Source organism: Chroicocephalus ridibundus, chromosome 1, assembly GCF_963924245.1.
Source record: "Chroicocephalus ridibundus chromosome 1, bChrRid1.1, whole genome shotgun sequence".
Taxonomy (NCBI): Eukaryota; Metazoa; Chordata; class Aves; order Charadriiformes; family Laridae; genus Chroicocephalus; species Chroicocephalus ridibundus.
In genome coordinates this window covers 104269730-104295240 of record NC_086284.1, presented here as the reverse complement: position 1 = coordinate 104295240, position 25511 = coordinate 104269730, and the positions used below count along the sequence as shown (strand labels likewise).

Below are 25511 nucleotides of genomic sequence, written 5' to 3'. Positions count from 1 at the left end.
TCCGTATGCACAACAGCTTCTGGGGATGCAAGCACGGACTGCAGTGCAAATCTCAGCACAAGCTGACTGATCTGAAGGCCCTTTACAAGCTGGAGGCAGGGGTCTAGGGCTAATGAACCAATGCTTTAAGAGATAACTGCTAGTAAGTGCTCAATGAAACATGCTGAAGAAAACCATCTAAGCTGCTCCAGTCTTGCAATTAACTCCTTCTAGATGAGGCCAGAGCCCACACAACACTGGGACCGTATTCATTACAAGTATTAGCATCTATTTGTAAAAGGATCTTGCAGGAAGCAAGAACACTGTGTCACTGGACACGACACAGGTCAACATTATACAGACAAAAATTATAATCTAAGGTAAAGACCAACAAGTGGAGGCTAAAAAGAACACTGTGCAATTTTATGTTGTAAGCAGACTTAAGTTAATAATGCTGCCACAGTATTCGCAGTGAAAAGAGTTTTTTAATTCTTTAGTTCATTCATTATATTCTGATGGGGAAAAATTGGGTCCAGCTCAGATAAGAAAAATGAGGTCAACTTTACCAGTGGCTTCCTACAAATACTGATGTGTCAGGGAGATGTCTAGTTATCTAAAACAATTACTTTCACTGGACTTTTTTTTTTCCTTTGCTTAACTGCTTCTGTTGACTCCCTTATTTCATAAATGGTCTTTTGATGACATTTAAAGAACCTTAACAGCTTGATTTTCGCAGAACTACTGGTTGTGTGTATCATTAAATCCAGGAACACCTCTGCACTGAGAAGGGCATTCCCCACTTGATCAGTGCTTCTGCCACTGTGACTTCCAGGAAAAAAAAACAACAAAAAAACAAAAGCATGCCAATAACAAGTTTTCAGTTATTTATGCCAGAAAGTACTTCTTCAGTGGTTTTCAGTGGTTTCTCTCCCACTCAAGACACACGCTGCCAGTCATTAAACTACGGCACCTACACCCAACTTACTTCACTTTCACACTTCTTTTCTCCATCCAGGAGTTTGAATATTTCAGCGCACTCCATGGAAATTTTTATGTACCCCTCCACGACATCATATATTTCGGGTGACGGCAGCGTCTTCGCAACGGAGACGAAGGTATTCAGACCTGCAGGGACACAGTTTCACCCGGGGACCCCACGGCCTCGCCCGTGACACGCTACGAGCCCCCCCACCCCGGCTCCCCGGGCCCAGGGACATGCCGGGACGGCCGCCCGGCCTCTGCGGCGGGCCCACGGTATAGCAACAGCAACCATCACCATCTTCATTACCATCACCATCATCGCCATCCCCACGACGTCGCTCTAGGGACAGGACAAGTCTCTGGGGAGCCGCTCTAGCCCCTGGTGCGCCGGCGGAGCACGCCTTTACCTCAGGACCGCACCAGCACGCCGGCCGCCGCCACCCCACGCCCGGCCCGGCCCCTCACCCTTCCTGGCGGTGGCGGGGTCCCGCAGCAGCGCCTTGAAGCGGGCGCCGTTGAATTCCCCCTCCTCCTCTTTCTCTTTCTCCTTCTCCTTCTTCTCCTCGCGGCAGGCTCGCTTGGCCGCCGGCGGGCCGGCCGCGGGCACGCCGCGGCGCTTCACCGCCATGGCGCTGCCGCCGCACCGCCAGAGCCGCCCCGGAAGCGGCCGCCGCGCCCCGGCAGGAAGCACCGGCGGCAGCGGCCTTCCCCCCCACGCCGCGGCCCCGCTGACGGCGAAGGCAGGGGAGCGGGGCTGGGCCCGGCTCCTCAGAGCAGCGGGGCCGCGCCTCTCCCGCCGTGAGGAACCGAGGCCCGGCCGCAGCGTGTAAGGGCATCTCGTCCAGCCCCCGCCCGCCCCGAGCCGATCTCCCTCCGTGAGGTTTCGTGGCCTCGCTGCTCCTCCGGTCTCTGCCCCAGCTGCCGTGCGGCTCGTACGGAGCCCCTCGGGGCTTTCTCGGTGGAAAATGCCCCCCGGCGTGTTTTTGTGAGGCAGCCGCGGGCACTGGGCCGCTCCTCCCTGCTGACGGGCCTGGCCCTCTCACACATTTCGGTTGACGCTTCCTTGCCCAGAACTGCCCGGTGTGTGTGCAGGTATTCCTTGTCAGCGGCCTTCCTGGGCGAGCGTTCAGTGCATCGAAGCATAAACTACCCTTCGCATAATGTGAGCGTGCCTTTGGTTGACAGTGCGATCAGTGCCCAAGTGGACTTTTAAAAGAGTTAAAAAATAGTTATCACACCTTTTCTTTCTTCCCGCTTCTGTCTCAGGGTGCTTCGGTCGCCTCACTGGAAGTGCAGCCGTACGTGCCCGGCTGGTACTGCTGAGGCGTGAAAGCTTCTGGAGCAGGGGGGCTTCGAAAGCAGATCTCCAGCACCCTGCAATGGTCTCATCCATCGCTGCTCGCAAGGCCAGGCAGGTTTTTGTCTCCGCTGGTATGACAGTTTCACAGGACTACAGCCCCATGCGGCCCTGAACTAAGGAGACACAAACGTTGGAGTGGAAGGGGAAAGCACAGGATGCCAGGAAGCAGGGAGGGGAGAAAACTGCTTTGGATACTAGAGAAAAGCTAAAACGACTTCCATTTGCAAAAGCAATAGTCCGTGTTTACATTACATTTTTAAATCTGTCTTGTTAAAATGTCCTATATAAACACTGACAATTACGAACAAATAATACAAGGGCACTGGTCGCCTGTAAGCCTGGGGAGCACTTTACTCAAGGTGGCCAAATATATTGTTCTTTAGACTTAAACTGAAACCAGAGGTTTTGCTTTCAGCAAGAGTTTTCCCAGGAGAATCGCAGCGATAAGGAAGAATAGAAAAAGTCTTGTTCCAACAAACTGTTAGATATGAAATGCCAACAGTTGAAACAGTAGTGGAAGATAAAGGAGATTGTTATATTAAGTCAGTTAAAGAAAAAGAAAATCAAGTCACTGATCTACCCAAAATCGATTCTTTTTCCTATTTATAAGTGAAAAATGAAAGCAACATTAATATTTTTCTGTTTTTCCTGACATGAGTTTTTGTTAAAACTGTTTTTTTTAACAAAATACTGTTAAAAAAAAGTGGTCCAGAAGAGGGCAATATTAACAGCCATTCTAAGACTTAGGATGGACAAATGCTTTAATGTTCATGGAAGATGCTGCGATATTTTGAGAACAGATGGTGTAGTAAAATAAAAGAATGTGAAGTTAGAAGGCACAAAAGGGTAAAATAAAAGGAGTACATGAGACTGGGGGAAAAAGGAAATGTGAAAATACAAATTTCTAGGAAGTAGGTCCAAGGGCTTTTTTAAAATAACTTAGAAGAACAAGGCTAAAAAGCATCTTAATGCTGCAGTTACATCATACTCCAAACTCTGCTCATCATTCATGATATTTCAAGAAATACTTAATTTTTAACTCTAGATTTCAACTATTTTTATGCTTGTTTTGATGGCAGTTTCATTTGGAATTCACCATAGTATCGGAAATTCTATGCAAGGGCAGAGACTGTTCAATTCTTCCGTAAAACCTTATTGATGAGTTGTTCTGAATGATGGGAATCCTTTGTTTCAACCTTACAGTTTTCTTGAAAATTAATTGAAGGTATGCAGATATACCGATACATTTGCAATTCCAGAAATTGGGGGCACATAATATGGAAAGTAAATAACATTCTAAAGACTGAGTTGTTTTGGTTTTGAGGGGATGAAAAGGAAGACTAGAGCTAGTAGAACTGAAAAGAAATTATTTAGCACAGCTTTTAGAAGGCTCAAAGCACCCACCTTCCAGGTGGAAGTCATAGTTGTCAGACTTACAAGCCTGATCACTATCATCACACCATATTTCATAGAATATCCAGTATAAAAATATTACTGCAAAATGCTAGCGAAAATTATTTTAATTTCAATTTTAAATTCATTTGTTCTCTCTGCTTGCTGCCTGAGTAGCTGTCATAGGCTATAATGACCACGGTGAGGAAGACTCTTAGTTTCACTTCAAGCCAGATTACTTCCATGTTCTTGCTGTAGTGTACTTTGAAGCCTACGTCCTTTTCTTTCTCTATGACAATTTTCCTCCCCCAGGTCTGGTTTTTTGGCAAGCTCCATTCCTGGAGGCCCAATGCAAGAACGAGGCATCAAGCTCAGACAAAGTTCATCTGCTCAGCTGTGCCTACATGTTTAACAGATGTAAGCAGTGAATGAGTCAAGTATTAATTTGTGAGCTGCACAGCTTTCAGTAAATTGAAATACATTTCTGTGATTCTTGCCAGATGAACATATAATCATATCCAAGATACACATTGCCCCTTTGGCATTTGCAAGTCTGAAAAATAATTTCTGGTCCCTTACATGAACCTTAGCTCTTGCCCTTGTTCAACGAACAGTTCCAGATACAAAACTAATCAAGCCAAGAGACCCTTTCCTGCACCAGCCATAATCTGACCTCTGAAGCCTTTACTGGCTTGAACAGTATCTAAAGTAACAAGACCCAGCCCTGCAGTCCTGCCTAATTTGCCTCCCAAACTTGAACATTATTCCTCGCTTTAGGATCCTCCCTCATGCAATCCTGAAGACAAAATCTGTTTTGGCAGATTAGGCCACTTCTTGCCCAATAGCTTCATCAAGGCCTATCTTCTGATTTCCGACATAAACACGCCGGTCCTGCTCACCCAGCCCCTATCTCTAGGCTTTAGCTATAGCTCTGCAATACTCGCTATGCCAGCCCTCCAGCTTAAAGTCTGTTGATACGAATTTACATCATTCCCTAATCATGCTCTGGCGACCTTTACTAAACTCAGCCCCATCTCCTGGCCTGCAACCTCACACTGCAGATGAACGACTGTCCCTATGAGTAGGGCTGCTGACAGACCTGTACCTAAACAGAGCCATACAGCCCATGCTAATCCTGGATCAGACTTAACCTTCAAAACCACTGATGTTTGGTTTAGCGGGGCCCCTAGCAGTTACAGCACCGCTGCACTACTATTGCTCTCAGTGGTGGTATCACTTGATGCCCATATGTGATCTGTGATCCCCTGCTCCACACTAATTTTGGTCCAGAGCATGTAGGAAATGCAGTGGTTTCTTACAACGAATTTTTCACTTGATGTATAAATTAATTATAGAAAGCATTCAGAAGGACTGAATTTCGTCAAAAAATCACGTTTAAAACTGCTGTTCTCAGTGTTCTTTCATGGTTTACAGAATTATTTCCCAGAACATTTGCTTCAGTTTTTCCCAAAATTTCAAGTTCCTGTGTGAGATACAGCTGTTTCCACTTTCTAGCCTTTGACACCTGAGGCATGGGGTCACAGAGGTAGAGAGGGTGGATGCTGCCAAGAGATGGGCTAAGTGTCAGGACCACTTCCTCAACACAGCCTTGCAAAAAGGGAATATTCCCCACACAGCCCAACACCATCACTTATCCATCATCACATGTCCAAATGCCCTGTGCCCCATACTTCCACCATCCTCGCTCTGATCAGCCCCGCTCACACACTTGGACACACAGACACTGCAGAGCTTGAATTCCAGAAGCTTAGAAACAAGGGGTCTGGGTGACGGGCAAGAACAGTGTATGGACTCAGGAACTGAGAGGGGAGGCTGGGCTGAGGCCTGGTGAAACTGCCCTGCAATGCCAATGCTGCTCTGGCGTAAAAGTTACAGCAATCTAGTAAAACCACCGCTTTTTTTTTGCTCTTGGTGCTGAAAATCAAAATCACCCCTCTTCCTTCAGTCTCTTAGTTTTCAGCTGGAGCAGCACTTCTCTGAATAGCTAAAGGAGTGCATTTTAAAACCTGACTAATGACAGTTTATCTTCCCGACCGTTCCACTAGAGCCCTATCGATACCAAAGGATCCAGCTTGCCTGCGGAGTCAGCAGTATGAACGTGCATTAGCACCAGGGTTATGAGCCAGAGCATGGTATGAATCGGGAATCAGGCTGCTTGCCCAGATGCTGAAGATGGATGGAAAGATCAGAAAAGAAGGGAAGAGGACAGAAAAGTGGGAAGCTCAGTGAGCAGACTGGGAAAAGCTAAGGGACATATAAGCTATGAAAGCACATATCTACTTGTTATGAACTGAATAAACCCTTTAGTTTAATGTACAGAATGAGACCTTTGGCACTATGGGATAGTTACACCCAGAGACAGAAAAAAGGGTATCTTCCGTGCGTACTGAAATCCTTCCCGCCTTCTATACGTGGAATAATCTTCAGCCATCGTCAAGCCCAAGTTAATTTAACATAATCACTGAGCATCTCTTCAGAATTTACCATGGAAGCCTTATGGTCCTGAGGGGAAAAGCAAGCACTTAGAAACAATGCAATATTATTTTCAAATTTTGTTCTTTGGTCCTAATTTTGAGGTGTTCAGGTTGAATTAGTGTGAGGTCTGGATCTCAAAACTACTAACTGTCACTGAATAGATATTGATACAGGCTACTCTTTTCTGAAACACTACCAGTTGTGCACGCCTTTGCATACCTGACTCAGGAGACCTTGAGGCCTGATTTTCCAAGGCTTTTAGAAAAGCCACTGCTTTTTCAGTGCTTTGACATTGATTCTGTGGCTTTAAAAAGCTGCTGTCTTGAATTTCAAGTACACAAAATCATTAGTCATTTTGGAAAATCTTAGCCTAGATACATATTAAAGGAGAAACAGTGACAACAACCAGCCAACCTTCGTAAGGCACTTTCACAAGTAAACAGGCTGATTTCCAAGATTGTGGTCCACCCAGAAGCTCTGTCCTGATGTCCTTCCTAAACTGGGAGGAAAGACACATAGTCTCTTCCAGTCTTTGAAGATGCATGTCAGGAAGTGACCAGGGATGACTCAAGTGCTTTAGGAGGGCAAGGACAACAAAGTCAGGACATTTTTTTCTTGATGCATTTATTCTTCCTCCACCTTAGGTCTTTTTTTTTTTTCTTGTTTCCAGCAGTAAGCTGTGTGAGATGGGGCATGCCTCCTACTTCATGTCTATACAAGTGCCCAGGTGTACTGCTAGAAAAAAATAATCTGTATAAAGGAGAGGTGCCAGTAAAACTGTCAGCATTCAGAAGGATGAGGAGTGGTGACCTTTCTGCTGTGTGTGATGAGGAAGTTGGAATAAGATTTCATTCAGATGGAATGAAACATGAGGAGATTGGTTTTACAGACTTCATATGTTACATCTTACTGTTTTTTTGTGAAGTGGACAGGGTCTCTCTGATGTTCTGATTAGTTCGGCCAAGAGCTGACTATGTAGGAAGCAGCTTATGACCACTGTTGTGGTTTGGGCTCAAAACTTGCTAAATAACTTTGCTCCCTCTGAGGTGAGTAAAAAAAAATGGCAGCAAATAGCAAATATTTCCCCTCCTTCTAAACCTGCTGGGTGAAGTACTGTGCTCTGTATTCATTCAAACTTCTGCTTACGCACATGAGAATGTTTCCTAACTACGGCTTGCAGATTTGGTCCTCTCCAGTTCAAATTACTGCACACTTGAAGATCTTGTTAGAGCTTAAAATCTGTAGCACTCTGTGAGAACTTACAGCATCTAAAACACATTTAGAATTGAAAAAATACAAGAGAGGCTTCTCTACCACTATTTTCATTGTGGTGTCCATAGGAATAGAGGTTGTGTTGGGAAAAATGTGCTGTGTTATTTTAAATAATCGCCATATAGTGATTACTGTAAAGCATGTGCTTGGTTTTAAGTGGTCTGATACTCATTTCCATAGAAACAGAGAGAGGATAGCAGCCCACTTGTTTGAACTGTCTTGTAGATTGCATCTGTGTCAGAATGCAGGAATATAAAGCATTTAAAGATGTGGGAAAAGCCTGGGGTTTTGTACTTAGATTTTTTGTTTTATCCCCAAAGCCAAAGAGAACTTCTTAGAAACTTTATTCTGGGAGAAGAGAGTGAAAATGACATCTATCAGCTCCTAATAAATTTACTGGGGAGAAAAGAGGAAGAAGAAGCACTAGGAGGTATAGTGGGGAGATGTGTATATATACGTGAAAAAGTATTTCTGAGATTATACATTTCTGATAATTTTTGTTACTGTGCTATAAATCTTGTTGTGATTTTTTTTACTAATAGAAAATTTTAGGCCATCTAACTCAACTGTCTTCTATTATTTCACATTGTTTATTTCCTAACTGACAGCACTAATTTTATTTGAATTTCCACACTAAGCCATGATATGAGTTTCAAATTGGCAGTTTGGCTGAAGTTCAGAGAAGAATGAATAATACGGAGAAAAAAGAAATTAAGAGCTCAGGTTTTGGCTTTGCTCTTGCAAAGCTTCCATGCAACAACACAGTTCCTGTATTTTTGACACTGTGAAATGATTTCTTTTCTCACCAAGTTCAAAAGAGAGAAACTGTTTGAAGCAGACATATATCTAGCCTGGATTCTAACTTACAGGCTTTCATTTTTTCTTTGGGGAAAAAATGAATCTCAGTCCTGTTGCTCATAAGGAAAGGCTAAGGCTGAGAGATTCTGTAATTCTACATGCTGAACATGTCTGGATTAGTTATATTGTCTTCCAACTATTGAGCATTGCCAGCCTGTAGAAGCTGCTTTCAAGGCTATGGCAAAGAACCACATTTTGCACATCAGGATAAATAATACTTTCTCCCTTTCTACCTTTGCGTTTTACACCAATCTCTCTAAATTTACTATTTAAGCACTACCTCTAGCAGGGAATAGCGGGAATAGCAGGGATTACCAAAAACATTACAGATTTTAGGTTAATGTTGAATAGCAAAGTAGCCCCCATTCGGGTGAAAAAAAAAAACCAAAAAACCAAGTTGCCCTCCTCCATAGAAAGGCATCCCTAAAAGGCAGATATCTATACACAGGAGCACCCAACTCATTCTTGTGTTGTTATTCAGCCCTCACTGCTTCACCTCCCTGGAGGTTACCTACAACATTTTGAACCTCTCCCAGTTCAGTCATTCCGCTTGAAAACTGCCTTTGCCTTTGGGTTATACCTGCACAGTGCCAAAAGCATACCAGACTCATTCCTGCACCACTGGATGGTCTTTTTCGTACAGCACCACAGGGCTAGAAAAAGCAATGTTATCATCTCATTGAAAAGAGAAGATTCACAAGTTCTCACTAGGCAAACAGACCTTCGGGATCTTCTGATTCAAAGCCTTTCAAGCACGAGTACAGAATATTTCTCAGTCATTTTTTACATTTTATATATTCCTCTGCATTAATCGTGTACTTGTCACAGATCCATTGTCTGCTCGGAGTCACACACAGCAAACTGAGTTGCCATTCTTGACATCTATGTTCCAGGGATCAATTCAAAGAGGAGGAGGTGGCACACTGCCTGTTAGAGCTATAGCAGGTGGCCTGAATATGAGATATCTCTCCATTGACTGTACAGGGAGTGAGGGTCTGGCATCTTGAAGCCATCGATCATCTGACTGCACTCACCTGAAGTTACAGTAGATATGTAGCTATGGTAGACATGGCAGGTATGAAGTTAGGGCAGACAAATAAGTTCACTGTAGTCATCTAAACAATTTTCTAGAAGATACGAGTATGGCCCCCAAATGCTTTCTTTTATGGAGGGGTAAAAATCTGTGCTCCTTATAACATTCCCCTGGCATTCATTTCTGCCTTCGGTGGGACTGACCTGTGCCAGCAAGTGCGGGAAGTATTAGATTAAATGACCAGGTATGGCAAGATCAAGGAATAAATGAGAAGAGTAGGCAGAAGACTTCCACAGTTGGGAGACACAGGGTAACTGGTTCAGTTCAGAGGCAAACACTGTCCTTATCTGAAGTAGCCAGAAGAAAGAGCTTCACACACCTGGCAGAGTTACCGTTCTCTCTTCCCATCTGTGTTTGCAGTTGCAGATGCTTCAGAGCTATTCCATTTTATCCTGTTACTTCGGCATCTTTGATCCCATTTATCAGAGTTTGGTAAAACTTAATGTAACGTCCCTGACCTCAAGCAGGTTCATGTGAAACCTGGTTTTTCTCTTATCTGCTAAAGAGTAAGGAAGCATGACTATAATGTATGTGTTACCCAGTTGTTGTTCTGTGTGTAAAGAGAGAGGGGGTGAGGAAAGAAAATGGATTCAGATTCAAACATGAAGTTCAAGCTGGTCAAAGTTCAGTGTAACCTCCAGAAAGAGGTTCCAAAATTTGGAAATTCAAAGCTGGATGTCACCCAACTTCAGTTGGAGCAGGAGGAGAGGAATGGATTTAACAGAATTGGTTTGGTTCTGTCACCTCTCACTCATGGGGTTTTTTTTTCAGGAGAAAGATCAGTGCGAACATGCATGCCAGGATGTAAACAGCTAGATGTTGCCTACCCACTTTATACCCAAGCACAACCCCAGGGCAGAAGATGCTTTCATGCTCTGTTTCCAGTGTTGCTTCTAGGCTTTCTTTCCCAAGGGCAGCTCTTACAGGAACTAGGAAATGAGTGTCTTTATTTATTCTCTTTAGTCCAAATTATATCTCCAAATTATATTTGAAGGTGGCTTAGCAGGTTGTAACGACAATTTGTTTGAACTTCCCGCTGGTTTACTTTTCAGTCTTACAAAAGATTTCCGAGAACAATGTGAACTCTCTCAAAGTAACTTAAGATGTTTTCTCACCTTGCAGTGAAAAAGCTTTAAGCAAGCCTACACACTTCAAACTCAGCTATGCTGAACGAGTCTTAAAGCTGAGGGCTGCGATAAGGTGGCGTCAGGCAACCACACGAGGAGAGGAAACAGAGAAAGGGAAAGTTTCTTTTGCAACGTGGAAGAGTCGGGGCCGTTTCCTAACACAGCTACTGAAATCCCTCACCCAGAGATCCTGCCAGGCATAGCTGCCAGCTGGGTTTCCCCCGGAGACCTGCGACACCCATGTATAAGGGTGAGGAGCTGGGCTGGAGCAGCAGATTTGGCAAGGTCTGCCATGGGGGGCAAGGAGGTCCGAAGGAGGGAAAGAAAGCAGTGATGGGGAGCACCTCGCACCTGCCTCGGGGAAAAATAAAAGCAGGGAAATGCTGTCACAGGAGCCGGGGGGGTGTGTGTGTAAGTCCGTGACGGCCCTCCAACCACCGCCAAGCAGAAACGAGGGGGGAAAAATAAGTTAAAAACAAAGCCCTCCGCACGGGGTGCGAAGGCGAAATCGCGCCTCTGCGCCAAGAGGGAGGTGCCGGGACCTCCAGCTGCCCGGAGAGGGGTGGAGAGAGCCGGGGGAGGGCGGGCGAGGTGCAGCCGGCTCTGAGTCAGCTCTGCCCGCACGATGTGCCTTGAGGGCAGTGCCAGCCACGGCGCCGCCGAGAAGCCTCTTCCTTTCCCCACCGCCCCCGCGGGCTCCCCCGCCGCGGCGACCACTCGACTCCCGAGGCCCCGCATCGGGACACCTTCCCCCCCACCCCTTCCATCCTCCTCCCGCCGCGGCGGGGGGCGGCTGCGCTGCGGCCTCGGGCAGGGCTGCTCCGCCTTCCTCCTCCTCCTCCTCCCGCCCGGTCCCGGGGCAGCCGGCGCTGCCCCGCGGCGGAGGGCGCCCGGCGGGCCGGGGGTTGGCCGTGCCGCCAGCCGGGGCCGGGCTCCATCATGTGAGGCGGCGGGTCTGGCCCCCCGCCCCGAGCTGCCCTCTCCCGCACCATGAGGGACGGGGACGCGGGGCAGCACCCACGCCGCAGACAGGTAGAGCCCGGGCGGCTCCTCCGCCTCCTCTCCTGCCTGATCCTCGTGTGCGGCGCGGAGGTGGCGGCGCTGGCCGACTTCTCAGGTACGGGGCGGCAGGGCCGGGGCCGGCTAACGGTCACCCGGGAGGCGGCGGCCGGCGCTGGGGGGCTGAGGGGCTCCGCGGGGCTCGGCCGCGGCGGGTGAGGGGGCTCCGTGGGGCTCGGCGGCGGCCGCCGGGGCAGGAGGAGGCGGGCGGGGGGTCTGGCGGCTCTCCCTCCCGGCTGCCTCAGGAGGGGAGCAGCCGTACCCCGGGCACCCGCGGAGGGGCGCGGGCGTGAGGTGCCGGGGCTGCCCGCCGCCCCGTCCTCCCCGGCCCGGAGGCGGACCCCGCCCGAAACATCTGCGGGAGCTGCGTAGTGACCGGGGAGCTGCAGGCACGCCGTGTCCCGGGGCCGGGAAGCGGGCCTGGACCCAGGGGAGCCGGGGGACATGATTCAGATGTGCCGTAGCAGCGGCAGCGAGTGAAGGAGGGGAGGAAGGAAGAGAGGGTTAAAAGGGGTCCAGGTGGGAAGGGGCGTGAGGACTTGAACCGTGGGCTTCTTCTCAGCTAACGCGCTGGGAAAGCCGTGCGTGAATCAGGCCAGGGCCTGACCAAAAAGTGCGTGGAAGTCCCTGGAAAGATTCCCACTTTTCTCCCGGAGACTTGGAGTCGGGCCCTGCCCGAGCCGTCCTGAGCTCCAGTAGCCAACAAACCCTGTGCTTTTCTCCACTGGGAGAGCGTTTCGCCTGGTAGCGCTGGGATGGCGAGAGCCGAGGCGCTAGCTGTCATTGGGAAATCCCATCCGTGATCGCTGCAGGGGTGCTGCGCCAGTGCAAAATGAAGTGACTGTCAAAACTGGGAAGGCATCCTTGTTTGCAGCAGAAGGAAGAAGCGATCTTTCTTTTCTGCTTGGGAAACCCACGCTCTTGTAACTCTTCTTGTGCCCCAGGACATCTCCCTGCTATTAGAAAGTTACTTAGAAGAGCAGTTTCTCTCCTTTCTATATTTAACAGTAAGCACAGCATATTCCTGGCAGTTGCAAGGTTAAGGAACTGCCTCGAGGGCAAAAAGCAAACCTTACCCTTAATGAACAGAGCAGAACTTTCCAAAAGCCAGTTGAGTGCACCGGAACAAAGTTAGTATATAATTAATAGTCCAAATGTGTTGTTTTGTATATTAATAGAGCTCATGTTAATACAGTTCGAAATGCTGGTGATGGTTCTGTAGAAACTATTTTCTCGGCAATAGGAGAATACAGTTTGTGATTTTATTATTGTGTCCAACTCTAAGCCCGAGCATTTCTAAGCAAGCAACCACCAAATATAAAGACCAGAGTTACATACTTGGATAAACTACGTTTCTCCTATTGGATTCCTTTCACATGTAAAAGGCTTTTAAATGCTTGCTATCTCATTCTTTGGTGTTTTATTGGCTTAACTGCTGGCTTGTAGATGTTAGTTTTGGAATCACATGGTAGTTCTCCACAAGAAAATAAAATAAATGTTCAAATTTCCCCTTTCAAATAGCCGCTGAGTTAAAAAAATATCCCTCTAGTTTATCTAGGAAAGTTCCTCTCACAGAAGTCCATTCACTCTTCAAATGAAGTTATTTAGATAAGGTTATCCAAGATACATTTCAGAAGTACAGCTGTATCCAGTATTCATTGTGCATTGAAGTTTCTGAATAGGTAGAATGACCAAGGAAAAATCTCTGTCTCACCCCAGAGATCAGTATTAAAAATGTCATGCAGACAAATCAGTAAATAAGATGTAGAAAAGAAAATCAGATTCCAAAATCCTTGCCAGACTGGGAAGTTTCCAGGCCTGAACAAATTCTACTCTCATTTTCTTTTTAATTTTAACATGGAGATCTAATCCAGAATGACAGAAAAGACCGAAATGCTACTGGAGCCTTTTAAAAAAAGGTATCCAGAGCACATGGAGAAGTTTTTTAGCTACTTCAAAAGTAGGTGCTGTGGGCCAGGAACTGTTAGGTGTAGGATGATACTGCCATCCCCAGTCTGTTTAATACCTGTTGAAGAATTACGACAAGCTCCGTAACAGCAGCTTCAAGCTGAGCTTCTAAGAGCTGCTGAATTTCCTTATTTGCTCCCTCCCTCAGCAGGAACAGCGACTTGATTTTTTTTTTTTTTTTTTTCCATAAGCTCTGCTGAATTTACATGAAAACAAATCTGCCCCGTTTAAAGGGGCAGCGTCCCGCGGCTGCCAAGGTGCAGGCAGCCCCCCGGGGGATTATCCCAAGGGATGAGGAGCTGAGAGCTGGCTCTCCCCCTGCTTAACCCACCACCCACACTTTCACCCTTCTGGAAAGGGTCGGCTCTAACCCTGCCCTTATGAGGGTAAAGCTTCCAGGCAGCAGGTCATAGGTTTCCAGGTGCAGCCTGTGTCGTAGCAAAAGGAGCTGAGATCTGCACCTGGAATGTGCCCTGCGCAGTTTCACCTGGCACTGGGAATTTAGGAGTGCACAGAGAATTGGAACGCCAGTTGCTTAAACTTTTCCTCCTTTTTATAGATTTCAGGGTTTTATACTCCGATTATCAGACGTGTGCTTTTTTGGGTCGTTGCCTTTTCCCCTCCGTGTGTTTCCAGCATCAGATCTCTACCTCAGCAGCCCAAACTCTCTTCCCTTCTTCCTTCTCCCCCCACCTTCCCAGATGGCTGTCAGATTGCATCAACTGCACATGTGATCTTTGTTGTTCTCTTTATGTATGTATTAAATCATGCTAGCAATTCTAACCTGCCCAGAGTCCATTTGTTAATCACAAGACCTAGCTGCTTGCTTGTAACAACACAAAGATGACCCCTCTTGGGAATTTGTTTGATGTTTTGGAAAGGGGAGCAGGGAACAGTGTATGTGGATAGTGAAGGGTTGTTTGGGTTTTTTTTTTTCTTTTTATGTTTGGCTCGTATTTATTTCCCCATTCAGAAAACTGTGATCAATTTTTATGGATCACTTCACGGAACAGGAGGAGTGAAACTAGTACAGTATTTGTCCCTCCCTTTTCATAAGAGAGAGGTTGGCAGCTCTGGCTGGAAGTAGTCTCTCTTCATTTGTTTATTGCAGGTCAGTTGCCATTGAGGTCTTCTTATTACTCCTGCCCTTACAGGATATAGAGCTGCAGGTTGTTGTTCCCATATGTTTCTCAGTCCAGCTTTTAACAATGAAAAAAAATTCTGTTGGTGCTTTTTTTTTTCCCCCCCAGACATTTCTTCACTGTACAATAACATTTTATGAATTGGGATGTGAATTGGTATTTTCTAGGGAGAAAAATGTTCTGAAACAAGATTCCAGCAGCAATTCTAAATCAAACTCTGTGGGGAGGACTGAGCGTTACTGAGCAAAATTAGTTTCTCCTTTTAATAACAGGCGATATTTGAGGTAAAGTAGTGTTGATACACATGATACTTGAAGATCCACATAATCTATTCTTCTCCAGCAGTTTGGTGACATCGAAGTGGAGGTTTGCCCTGAGGTTTGCAGTCCTCTATGTGATTAATTTTTTAAAGTGGAATCCCAAGTGTATATGCCCAAATTTGAAAATGAAAACTGAAGGTTTGGAAGAAGAGATAGAGACTTAATCCACAGTTCTTTCCTTAGATCTTCATGCATATTGGTTTGATCCTACAGCTAGAGAATTTTCTTCCCCTTGTGCCTGTTTTTCAAAAGACATCTAAAATCCTTTTTTACCTAAATATTTATGTCCACAGTTTCATTCCTGCTTGACAAAGCTCTATCCTCATGTTGTTTTTCTCAGTGATCACTTGCAGCTTTCACATTTGAGATCAGGTCCCAGACCAGGAGACTGAAGACTGCTGTGAATTTTGCTAATTCTCCAATCTCTGGGAGCCAAAATCCTAAATACTCTGGGCTCCCAGGACACTGGCAGAAGTGGAGGGGGACACGTTTTTCGAGAAATGAAGGCCACAGGACAGCCATTTCCTCACAGCTCCTCTTATATTCAAGGACTGGTTCCCAACACGGGCAAAATAAGGAGCTGGCAAGACACGCAAACTTATAATACTAGTACTTATATACCTCTTTTAGTGCTATAAAAAGCCCAGTTCTCTGCTACCACTGCTCCTGAGGGGGGGTTGGTTTTGCTGGGGGTGGTGGCTGTTGCTTAGGAGCGTGTAGCTTCCCGACAGCAGAAGTCACTGCTCCTTCATCTTATCCCTCTGCCCTCCTTGCTGGCAATGGGAAAAGGGCTGCGTTTTCCCCTTGGCTGTCTGTCCTACCCCTGCTCTGCCTCACACCTTTTCCTCCTCTGTGGCAAAAGTGAACTGCCCTCTTATCCTTCTGGAAGCAAATTCCTTCTCACAAGCAGCACTGAAGAACATTCATTTACCTTTTTTATATTTACTTGTGGATATTTTGCATCCATCCTTTCACTTCTTCCTCTTTTTTTCCATGCTACTTGGAGCTTAAGGGCTTTTGCTTGAACTGGCCTCCTTTGCTCACTTCATCAGTCAATCTCCCTTTCTTTACCTGAGTCCCAGCCAGGTTTTCTGGGCAGCTTTTAAGAAACGCGGCTGTAACCAAAGATCAAAAATGAACTAACTCTGTGATTGCATAACTGGGCTGAAGAATGACTTTCTGGATGTGAACAGAAAAAGCAGCCTGCTGCTTAGGTAGAACCTTTTAATCTTTGTCCGCAGGTGTCAACTTCTCTTTCTTTTTCCAGAACCGTTCAGACGGCATTGCTTTAAATCCATAGACTTGATCTTCTGACCCAACAATGGAAAACAAATGGATCTAATGAAAAAGCAAACTAGTTCACCCAAGAAATACAATCTGATCTTGTGGCCTTTCTGCATTAAAAGTTTCCATTAAGTTCTGTGGCACTCGCCCATCCCCGATTCCCCCAGGCAAAAGGAAAGCAAACAAATGCTTCAAGCAAATGCTTTGTTTGTAATAATGTGGCAGGATCAATCATGACCAACCACAATGATGCAGAGGTTTTTTTGTTGATTTTGTGTTGGTCAGATAAAATCCTGTATAAATTTTCTTGAGCCTGTTCTGTTGACTCACTGTGGCAAGTGGAGCTTGTCCTTTGACCAGGATATTTAAAGAAGTGCTAAAAAGAGTGATGTCAATGATGCCTTTTCTTAATACCGCCTTGTAAATGTCAAATGCAAATTTTGGTTGCTTTGTTTAAAGAAAAACATTTTGTTTTAAAAACATGTTTCAGTAATACGGGAGTTAAACCTCAAAGTCTGCTTTAAGGTTTCTTAAACCGGAGCAGGTTTGCATCTGGGATTTGTTCTGCAGAACAAGAGAGGTGTGTGTCAGAAGGGAGATTTTAGTTTAGATCATGCTGCTGAGATCCGAGGTTTTGTTTCAGGCTTGTCTCTGCAGTTCTTGCTGCTTTCCTGAGGAAGTGTAGCTTATGAAATCCCATTTTAGGTGTGTATTTTGCCTAACATTTTTGTTAAATCCACTGATCAGATTTAATCATCCTTGTTAGAGAAGTTAAAGCTTTGGTCCTATTAAGTTCCTACATGTCTTGTGAGCATAAGCAGCTAGGCCCTACTGGCATCCCCTCAAGAAAGGATGCTGCTCCGGAAGCTCTCCCAAAGTGAGTTAAAGCGTAGTGTGATGCCCTTGCCCCTACAGCAGATGTTGGGAAATTCAGGCATGAGACACAAACCTGTAGGAAACTTGACTTGCTGAGTTCCAGTGCTCAGACACCAACATGGTTGAGTCTATCTTTCAGATTCCTGTACCTTTGGGGCATGAACTCCCTTTGTTTTCACTGTGCAAATTGCTGGCACCTGACACATCATATGTTATTTTTATTCAAAATAAATAGCAGAGATAGCTCCCTGCTGCCTTTCCTATTCCATCTGCTACTGATACCCTTCTTAGTAAGACAGAGCTTCCAGACAGTCTCAGCTTTATTAGAGAAAGGAGTTACAGACCTGTTCCAAATAAATACTCAGATTTTGATGGAAGTGTCCCCAGACAGAGAAAGCACTGTTTGACCAGTCACCAGTTATCAGAATTCTGTCATCTGCCAACCATAATCTACAATTAAAATTGAAATATTTTGATATATTACCAAACACAGAGAAAATAGTGTCTTAAATGGAGCTGAAGAGCAGAAGGAGGCATGGTTGCACCTTATTTGTTCAGCCTTGGTGAGTCATTTCATCTGAATTTCTATGCGTTTTAGGAGTTTTGTTTCAAAGGTCTATTGTGTGGCTTCTGGCAACAAATTAAATACCAGTGATGTTTGGCTCTTAATTTAGAATTAATTTTAAAGCATCACTCATAATATAAGACCTGATTGAAAGCATGTGGAGGTCACTGGAAGGATTCCCAAGGATTTCACTGGGCTTTGGATGAGGGTCTCAACCCACAAATATCTGTTTATTTTTCTTCATTGTGTTTATTCTTGGATGGGAAGACAAGCATTAATTTTTCAGAATAATTTTGCAATTTTGGTCTTTTCATTTCTTGAGGCTAAAACTGAATTGGGGACCATGAAATGTTGTCGTAAAGGAAATCATCAGGCTATGAGGGTAAGGTGGGGGGTTTTTTGCTTTTGTGGCTTGGACTCACTGTGCTATGAGGCAACATAACACTGCAGATATGTGAGCTGCCAGAGGATGGGCAAATTCCCTGATCTCTAATTTATCTGATTTTTTGAGTGTCAAGTATAAATGGGAATATAAAGAAATGCAGAGTTTGAGTCAGAGTTCTGTTTCCAAATGAAACCTGTATTTTGTTTTCTGAGGAGCTGGCAATGAAGAGCCGCCCCTCTCAAGTTTGCATGGAGGTTCAGGTTCATAAATTCAAGTTTTCAAAGAAGTATTTTCCTCTAGTCCCTGAGGTTCTCCTACTTGCAGTCTTTGGGAAGGTCATAACTTTGCTGTCTCTTGGGCATAATGATTCACTCATTCTGTCTCCAGAAGCAGTTGCCGCCCATTGAGCCTTTCTCTTGTTACTTTGTGTTAATGACGCTAGAAGATGCTACTCTGTCTGTAATCAAAAGAAAAATTTATTGGCAAGGGCAAAAAAGAGCCTCACAGTCTTCCTTAAAAGTGTTGTACCTCCTGTCAGCATCTTAGGATAGGAGGGAGGAAATCTTCCTTTTCTACTGTAATAGTTCCAGATTAAGTCCCAGGACAAGTGGCTTCATGGAATAGCTGAGAGAACTATAACTGACTGTAGTGTGGAGTTTACTACAGACCAAAATCTTTGGGGATCAGTAATAAGTTGCCTCTTCCTAACACGAGAAGGGAAAAGGGAAATAAAAAGAGAAAGTGAGTGAGAAAAAGGAATTGCATAGGGATCTCTCTGATTTCCTCATAAAGCCATTGGGCTACAATGAAAATAAGCATCACTAAGAGAAAACACAAGGGAATGTGAAACTGTGGAGCTGAAGGAAACAGAGAACAGCCTCCTCAGGATATGAGAGAGAATAAGCATCTGGTCTGTGAGTGCAGGATTCATGGATTTTTTCCACTCTGCAGAAATTTAATACACATAACTGCAAGTCTGAGCTGAGTTGCATGGATATGAAGAGGTTATGTGGTTCCTGGAGAAACAATGCCCATTTGGCATAACCAAAAAGTTACAGGAGGTCTATATTTTCTTCATGATGTCTTGGTTCTGTTTTTCTAAAAAGAGCTCATGGCTTGATTTCTTATGTGTGCTGCTACTCACTGAATAAACCCTGTTCGCATATTAGAGTTTGATGTGGTTTCATGCTGAATTATCTGCTGGTTACCTGGGTCCTTTCTCTGGCTTAAGTGTGACCAAGCTCTTGCTTAATTTGACCCTCAGATTTAGCAGACAGTGAGAGTCAGGTTCAATAAAATGGTTATGATCCAAGTTAGGATCCATGAGGTTTGACTATGATGGAAAAAAAAATAAGTGAAACAGTTTCCTTAGGAAAGTGCACACATTGATAAAGCAGTTCATGGAAAACCTGAGTGAGGTCTTCATCACTGATGCCTGCTTTGATTGCCATACTATCTCAAAAGCATTTTCACTTTTAACTTAAGCATTTTTTTATTGAAGGCTTAATCCTTCATCTGTCAGTAAGGCCAGCGAAAACAAATTACTCCATTAGTAGCAGTCTGATGAGCTCTCTAGCGTATGTATGCTGTCTCTTCAGCAGCGAGTGGACTTTTATTATTAGTAAGGCGTTGAGTTGGAAGTGACAGCTCTTGTTTTGACCTGTCAGCTCAGTGTTTAATTTTCATGAAACTTGTAGGAAGTTTATTTCTTTGAGTTCTGTACCCCTCAGGTTTGAGACTGGCCATTGAGTTTAAAAGTTGTTGAGTTGAGTAAGGGAATGGCAGATGGACTGAGGTCATGATCTCATAAGCTTCATTTCCTTTAGAAATGGTCAACTGAAAACTCTGAAGGTCTGATCCTGAGAAAAGTAACAGCTTTGGATGCTCTGAAACCAATCTAGACGTTCGGAAATGGAAAGTTTTTCGATGGTTGCTAGCTTATAACTGTAACTGGATTAGCACTAGTTTTTCTAAGTGAACATCCACCCTCACGTCAGAAAGGTTTAGATAACATCAAAAATACAATGATTGTGCAAAAATTATTTTCCTTGCATGGCAAAACAGCTTTTCATACCATCTCCTGCAGTAAAAGCAAAAGGATAAAGTTAGTAGGGTAGCAATCACTAGTAAAAAGTATGAGTGTTGAGAGAAATAGTAGAAAAAGGCATACTGAAGGAAAACAAGCAATGGAGGGAAATAAAGTCAAATTAGTGACTGCAAAAAAGCATGTATTAAGCAAGCATACATTTTTATGTGTATCTGCTGAGTGAAGCTGTTATGCTCTTTTCTGAACAGTAATTAGAATAAACAATGCTTCTGCCTAAGGGTATTTCTTATTGATAAAAGACCAAGTCTGGTTAGAGTGACTCAAACAGTATGCTTACAACGCACTGTGATGAAAAATAATAAAATGATGGGGCAAGAAACACAATGTTGTGAATTTTAGAAACAGTGTCTTTCCTGGATAACATTTTGCCCTGTGTCACAATTACTAGTTCTAAAAGAGAGCTACCACAGAGAGAACTTGCAGGCAACCGAGATAAGAGACTAAAGAGAATTACAGGAGGCAGATCCTTGCTTCTGTGAATGGAGCCAAATAAGCACTGTCACATCCACACACACAGCCCGGCTCTGAAAGCAGTGATTATGCAGAAGCCCTGAACAGTACCGTGTGGTGTAGCTGCCTCTAAAGACCAGTGGAGGGGATGGCAGAGGGGATGGGGGAGGAAACTTAGGGGTTGATTTCTCTTCAGTGCTTCCTTCACAAACCAATGGAGAAAATATTGCTGGAGAAGTACTGCAGCTGGATCCCAAATACCAATAAGTATCAGATTGATGCTTCTAATGGTGTTTGTAGTAGAGTTTATCAACAATTCTGTTATCACCGCATGAGATCTCTTCCTTCAACCTTGCCAATTTTGCTTGTGCATTTTTAATGACTCTTGGCACAATTCTTCATAAAACTGCAGGGGCTGATGTAGATTTACCGAATGGATTAGCCTTCTGGGACTCCCACAACAATATGCGTGCTCTTTCAGTCTATTTTGATCTAAAATGGATTTGTATGTCTTTAAAACGAGCTAGCAAATTGCTGTGCTAATTAAGCTAGATTGAACAATGCACAGGAACTAATATTACTAAATCTATATATGAAGGCCCGATTCTGAGAATCCTTGTAGGCTGTGTGCTACTCAGCTTTGGGCTCTAAAAATATTACATTGCAAAGCTGTTTGCTTGCCAACAAGACATTACATCAGTCAACGCTGAGATTGCATTTAATATGTGCTAGGCATTCGACTCACAGCTTGAAATGCTGTTCTCCTTGATGCTTCCATATGGTGAGGTTCATGCCAGTGCAGTGAGGCTGGACAGAATATACACATTTCTTCTTTAATGCTGACAACTGAAAAAGGCCCTTAGAGCCTTGTGTTAGCATCCTCCACCATCAGGAATGAATCCAGCAAATCAGAGTACCCTGTACTGTCTTGTGCCATGTGTGGGAGTCACATCTCTTGACTGACTGCTTCCAGGCTTTTTGGTAGTCGTATTTTTTTAAACTGAAACTTTCTAAGTTCCAAGTTTTTCAGTGTTTTTAAGAGGAAAAAAAAAATATCTTTCCACTATTTTCATACCGTCAGGTTCATTACTGCCATTATTGTTGCTATTCAAAGCAATAATGCCAGTTGCGAATGTTGAGTATAAAAACTATAAGCTTTTAAGAGCCCTGTTTCACACACAGAGGTATCTATTCACTACCTTTGCTCCTTCAGGCCAGTTATTTTTGTCTGTCATTGTTATTATGGTTTATGAGTCCTCCTTTGCAACAAGAAATGATCGGTAAGGCTTAAAGCTTTGTTCAGCTGCTCAGCTGCAGTGTTTTGTGTGTTTTTCTGGTGCTATGTTTTTTTTGGTTGAAGTTCTTTGTCAACACAGTGGATGCTGTGACTAATTTGGCTAATTCTGGAAGAAAGGATTATGCTTGAATTCTGTATTGATGTTTTGAGTCTCAGTAGAAAGTTACAATGAGTGAGTAGTCTGGGTTATGCAGACAGTTGGGTGGGATGATACCTTCTGGCCTTCACATCAATGGGATATGTTTATTGCCGTATGATTCAGGCTTAACTTCTGAGCCAGTCTGTAACTGGCTTGTACAGGATTTTGTATGCAGAGCACCCCATACATTGCTTATGAATGTGTGTCTTGGATAAATGGGAAAGCTCCTAGTGGAGCTTTCACACAGAGGCATAGAGATGTTATTGGGACACTGCAGTGTTGCCAAGTTTTTCTAATTTAGACAATTCTCACAGCAGTTGACTTTTTTTTTTTAGTAATGTTTCATATTGTTTTAAAGAAGAGTGACATTTATTACTTTTGAAAAAAGAAAGAGGAAATCTATAGCCCTCCTTCTTTCAGAATAATGCTTGAAAAAGCAACTGCTGTAGCTAAACACCACCTCCCCCTCCATCACCCAACAACCCAGAAAACAAAGAGAAAAACCCCCAACATTAGGTTTAAAACATTAAGTCATCTAAGGTTTTTTATAGAGTCTGCTTAAGATTCTGTTTCCCCAGGGAAAGAAACCCCATAACTCACAAGTCCAGGTTTCCCAGTCCAGGGGCATGAACAGCCATGACCTGACTCCATCCACGCTGGGGTGAGCCGTGGTTGTGCTCCAGCCCTCCCTGTGCCTTGCTTTCCAAGGGAAGGGAATCTCCTCATGTGCTGGCCAGAGAGAAGCTAGCGAGTAGTTCCCTGGCATGCAGGGAACCCAGGCTTAGAGGTGTGTTGTAGTCCAGGCACAGTCTCTAGCTCCCCTATTAGATATTTAAAAAAAAAAAAAGTTTTCTCAGAATTCACAACGAACAGATATTGATTAATTAAACAAATACAAAACGAGAGATTCTGAACAACAAATAGTGCCCTGAAGTGCCTGTAGCTTGGGTGATGTGCTGGGACGGTGCCTGAAAGTGACACAATCCTGCTGTCTGATTTGGACGGTGACACAACCCCACTGTCTATTTTGGATGACCTGATTTAACTGTGCCAGCTGAGAGAAATGCAGAAAAGGAAGCGTGCCTCAGAAAGACTGACAGACCCATTCAGCTGTTACAATGCCCTCTCTCCTGATAATCATGGCTGTTATTAATTGTGGAGATAAGAACATATTTTTCCCCTAACCTTACATTGTCATTCGGCTAAACTTGCTGCCTCAAGGGAAGTGTGGTTTTGTACAGAAGTTGGCAAACAATATAAGGATACTCATGGTCTCAAGAAGATGAAGCTTTCTACCGGGGTGACTACAAGGCCATGCTGCCCAGGAAAGGAGGGAAAACAGCTGCTCAGCGCAGGATGGACATGGACCTGTTGTAAGTGAGTCCAGAGGAGGGCCACGAAGATGCTCAAAGGGCTGGAACACCTCTCCTACGAGGACAGGCTGAGGGAGTTGGGGTTGTTCAGCCTGGAGAAGAGAAGGCTCCAGGGAGACCTTATAGCGGCCTTACAGTACCTGAAGGGGGCCTACAGGAAAGGTGGGGAGGGATCTTTATCAGGGAGTGTAGTGATAGGACAAGGGGTAGTGGTTTCAAACTGAAAGAGGGGAGATTCAGATGAGATATTAGGAAGAAATTCTTTCCTGTGAGGGTGGTGAGGCACTGGAACAGGTTGCCCAGGGAAGTTGTGGATGCCCCATCCCTGGAAGTGTTCAAGGCCAGGCTGGATGGGGCTCTGAGCAGCCTGGTCTAGTGGGAGGTGTCTCTGCCCAGGGCAGGGGGGCTGGCACAAGATGGTCTTTAAGGTCCCTTCCAACCCAAACCATTCTATCATTCTATGAACTGGAAGCTACTCCCCCCTGTGCAAGCACTGCTCTGGGACTGAGGTGAGAGGTGGCAGCTGCCAAGAAAACTTTATGCCCTCGCTGAGCCCCATCGTTTGGGTGGCCACAGGGCAGGCAGTGCCCCGGTATGTGAAAATGGGCCAGCATGAGGAGAGGAAAGAAGCTGGAGTTTTTCAGGGAAGAGCAAGAGGAAATCATGACTTTTCCGAGTGGGAATTCTTTCTCAGCATGGGCTGTGATCTGCCCAGTCGGCAACACTCTTCGCAAAGGGCTGACCGCTCCACCTGTGTCTGCATAGTCTGTGTGTATAGTAATAAAAAATGCCGGTTTACGTGGTCTGCCTTGTGAAACGAGCAATTTAGATACTAGTACGTCACCACTTCTCTTATCAGAGAACATTAGGTTTCAGCCAATTTCCATTACTATTTTTATCCTTTATTGTGTGCAAATACACAAGGATTTTAATAACAGCAGAGTCACTTTAAATGCATCTTGGAAGGCTGGAGAACATGATGTCTTATTTTCACCAGTCTGTCTAACGCTATTTTTACAAGTGAAGCATATTGCTTATACAGAATCAGAGCAAGTTTTTTAAAAAGGCATTTTTTTAAAGGATTGAATAGTTGCAATTGTTGGAGAAAGGTGCTTAGATACTGGATTAGGAATTTGCAGGATCAAAGTAGCAGTTAAGATGCCAGGGAACTCATCCAAATCACAACATAGCTGATATTCTTTAGGGAATACTGGGCTGTTTTGTATACAGCACTCTTGGCTCCAAGTAACTTAAAACCTGAAGAATTGAAATGATTACAAATATCGGGCTAAATCTTTCAAGGTGTTGAGTGCCCACAACTCACGTTGGGCTGAATGCTCTTTTACACTGCGGCCCTTTATGCTATGATGGCACCGTCAAAGGTATTCAGCAGCAGTAAATGCCATCGGAGGCCCCTTTACAGTAGGGGACCATAGCAAAATCACTTGGGTGCAATTGGGCATTCGGCCCATTTTCCTGGCAATACTCAGCACCTTTCAGGAGCAGGCTGACAGAGGAGTGGCTCCGGCAGGAAAGCTCAATTATTTGTGATCTCAATTACACGGAAGATGTAGGGGATGGATTTGGTTTGGATTTTTTGTTGGGGTTTTTTTGTTGTTTTTTTTTTTTTTTAACCTGTGAGACGCCATGGGGATTTCTGCTGGCTGGTCTCCTTGAGATCTAGACTGCAAATACAGGGCATGAAATTCTCTCCATCCTGATTTTAGTGCCAGTGCTCAGATTGAATTCAATGAGGTGAGGAATTCACTTGCATCTTTGCTGCACTGGAAGGTGCATCTAGCTGACTCCTGTTCTCTCTTGGACTCTGGATGAGGAACAGCAAAGACAATAGCAGAGCAGGCTTCCCCTTTCTCCAAACTTAGTAATTGATAGGGGAGCTGAATTTTCCTATCCAGTTGCACAGCTGGTGCTGGGAAAGATGCCAGAGAACCAAAATATTTTATTTTCATATAATTTACTTGGAATAC

General features: G+C 44.6%; 2 protein-coding genes across 5 annotated transcripts in view; one reads left to right on the top strand and one right to left on the bottom strand.

The window, feature by feature from the left end:
- The window catches only part of URB1 (URB1 ribosome biogenesis homolog), a 55229-nt gene extending 53555 nt beyond the window's left edge, over nucleotides 1-1674 (bottom strand). The window contains 2 exon segments of the mRNA XM_063346685.1: nucleotides 965-1104; nucleotides 1426-1674. Coding sequence (XP_063202755.1) covers nucleotides 965-1104; nucleotides 1426-1588 — 303 coding nt within the window. The 5' untranslated portion in view covers nucleotides 1589-1674.
- Nucleotides 1675-11160: 9486 nt separating this feature from the next.
- Nucleotides 11161-25511, top strand: part of EVA1C (eva-1 homolog C) — a 41423-nt gene continuing 27072 nt past the window's right edge. Inside the window, exon 1 of one of the 4 annotated variants that reach the window (XM_063346664.1) lies at nucleotides 11161-11675. In XM_063346664.1, the coding sequence (XP_063202734.1) occupies nucleotides 11549-11675 (127 nt within the window). In that variant the 5' untranslated portion in view covers nucleotides 11161-11548. The remainder of the gene's footprint in view (nucleotides 11676-25511) is intronic. The other 3 variants (XM_063346646.1, XM_063346672.1, XM_063346655.1) reach the window with 3 other exon arrangements.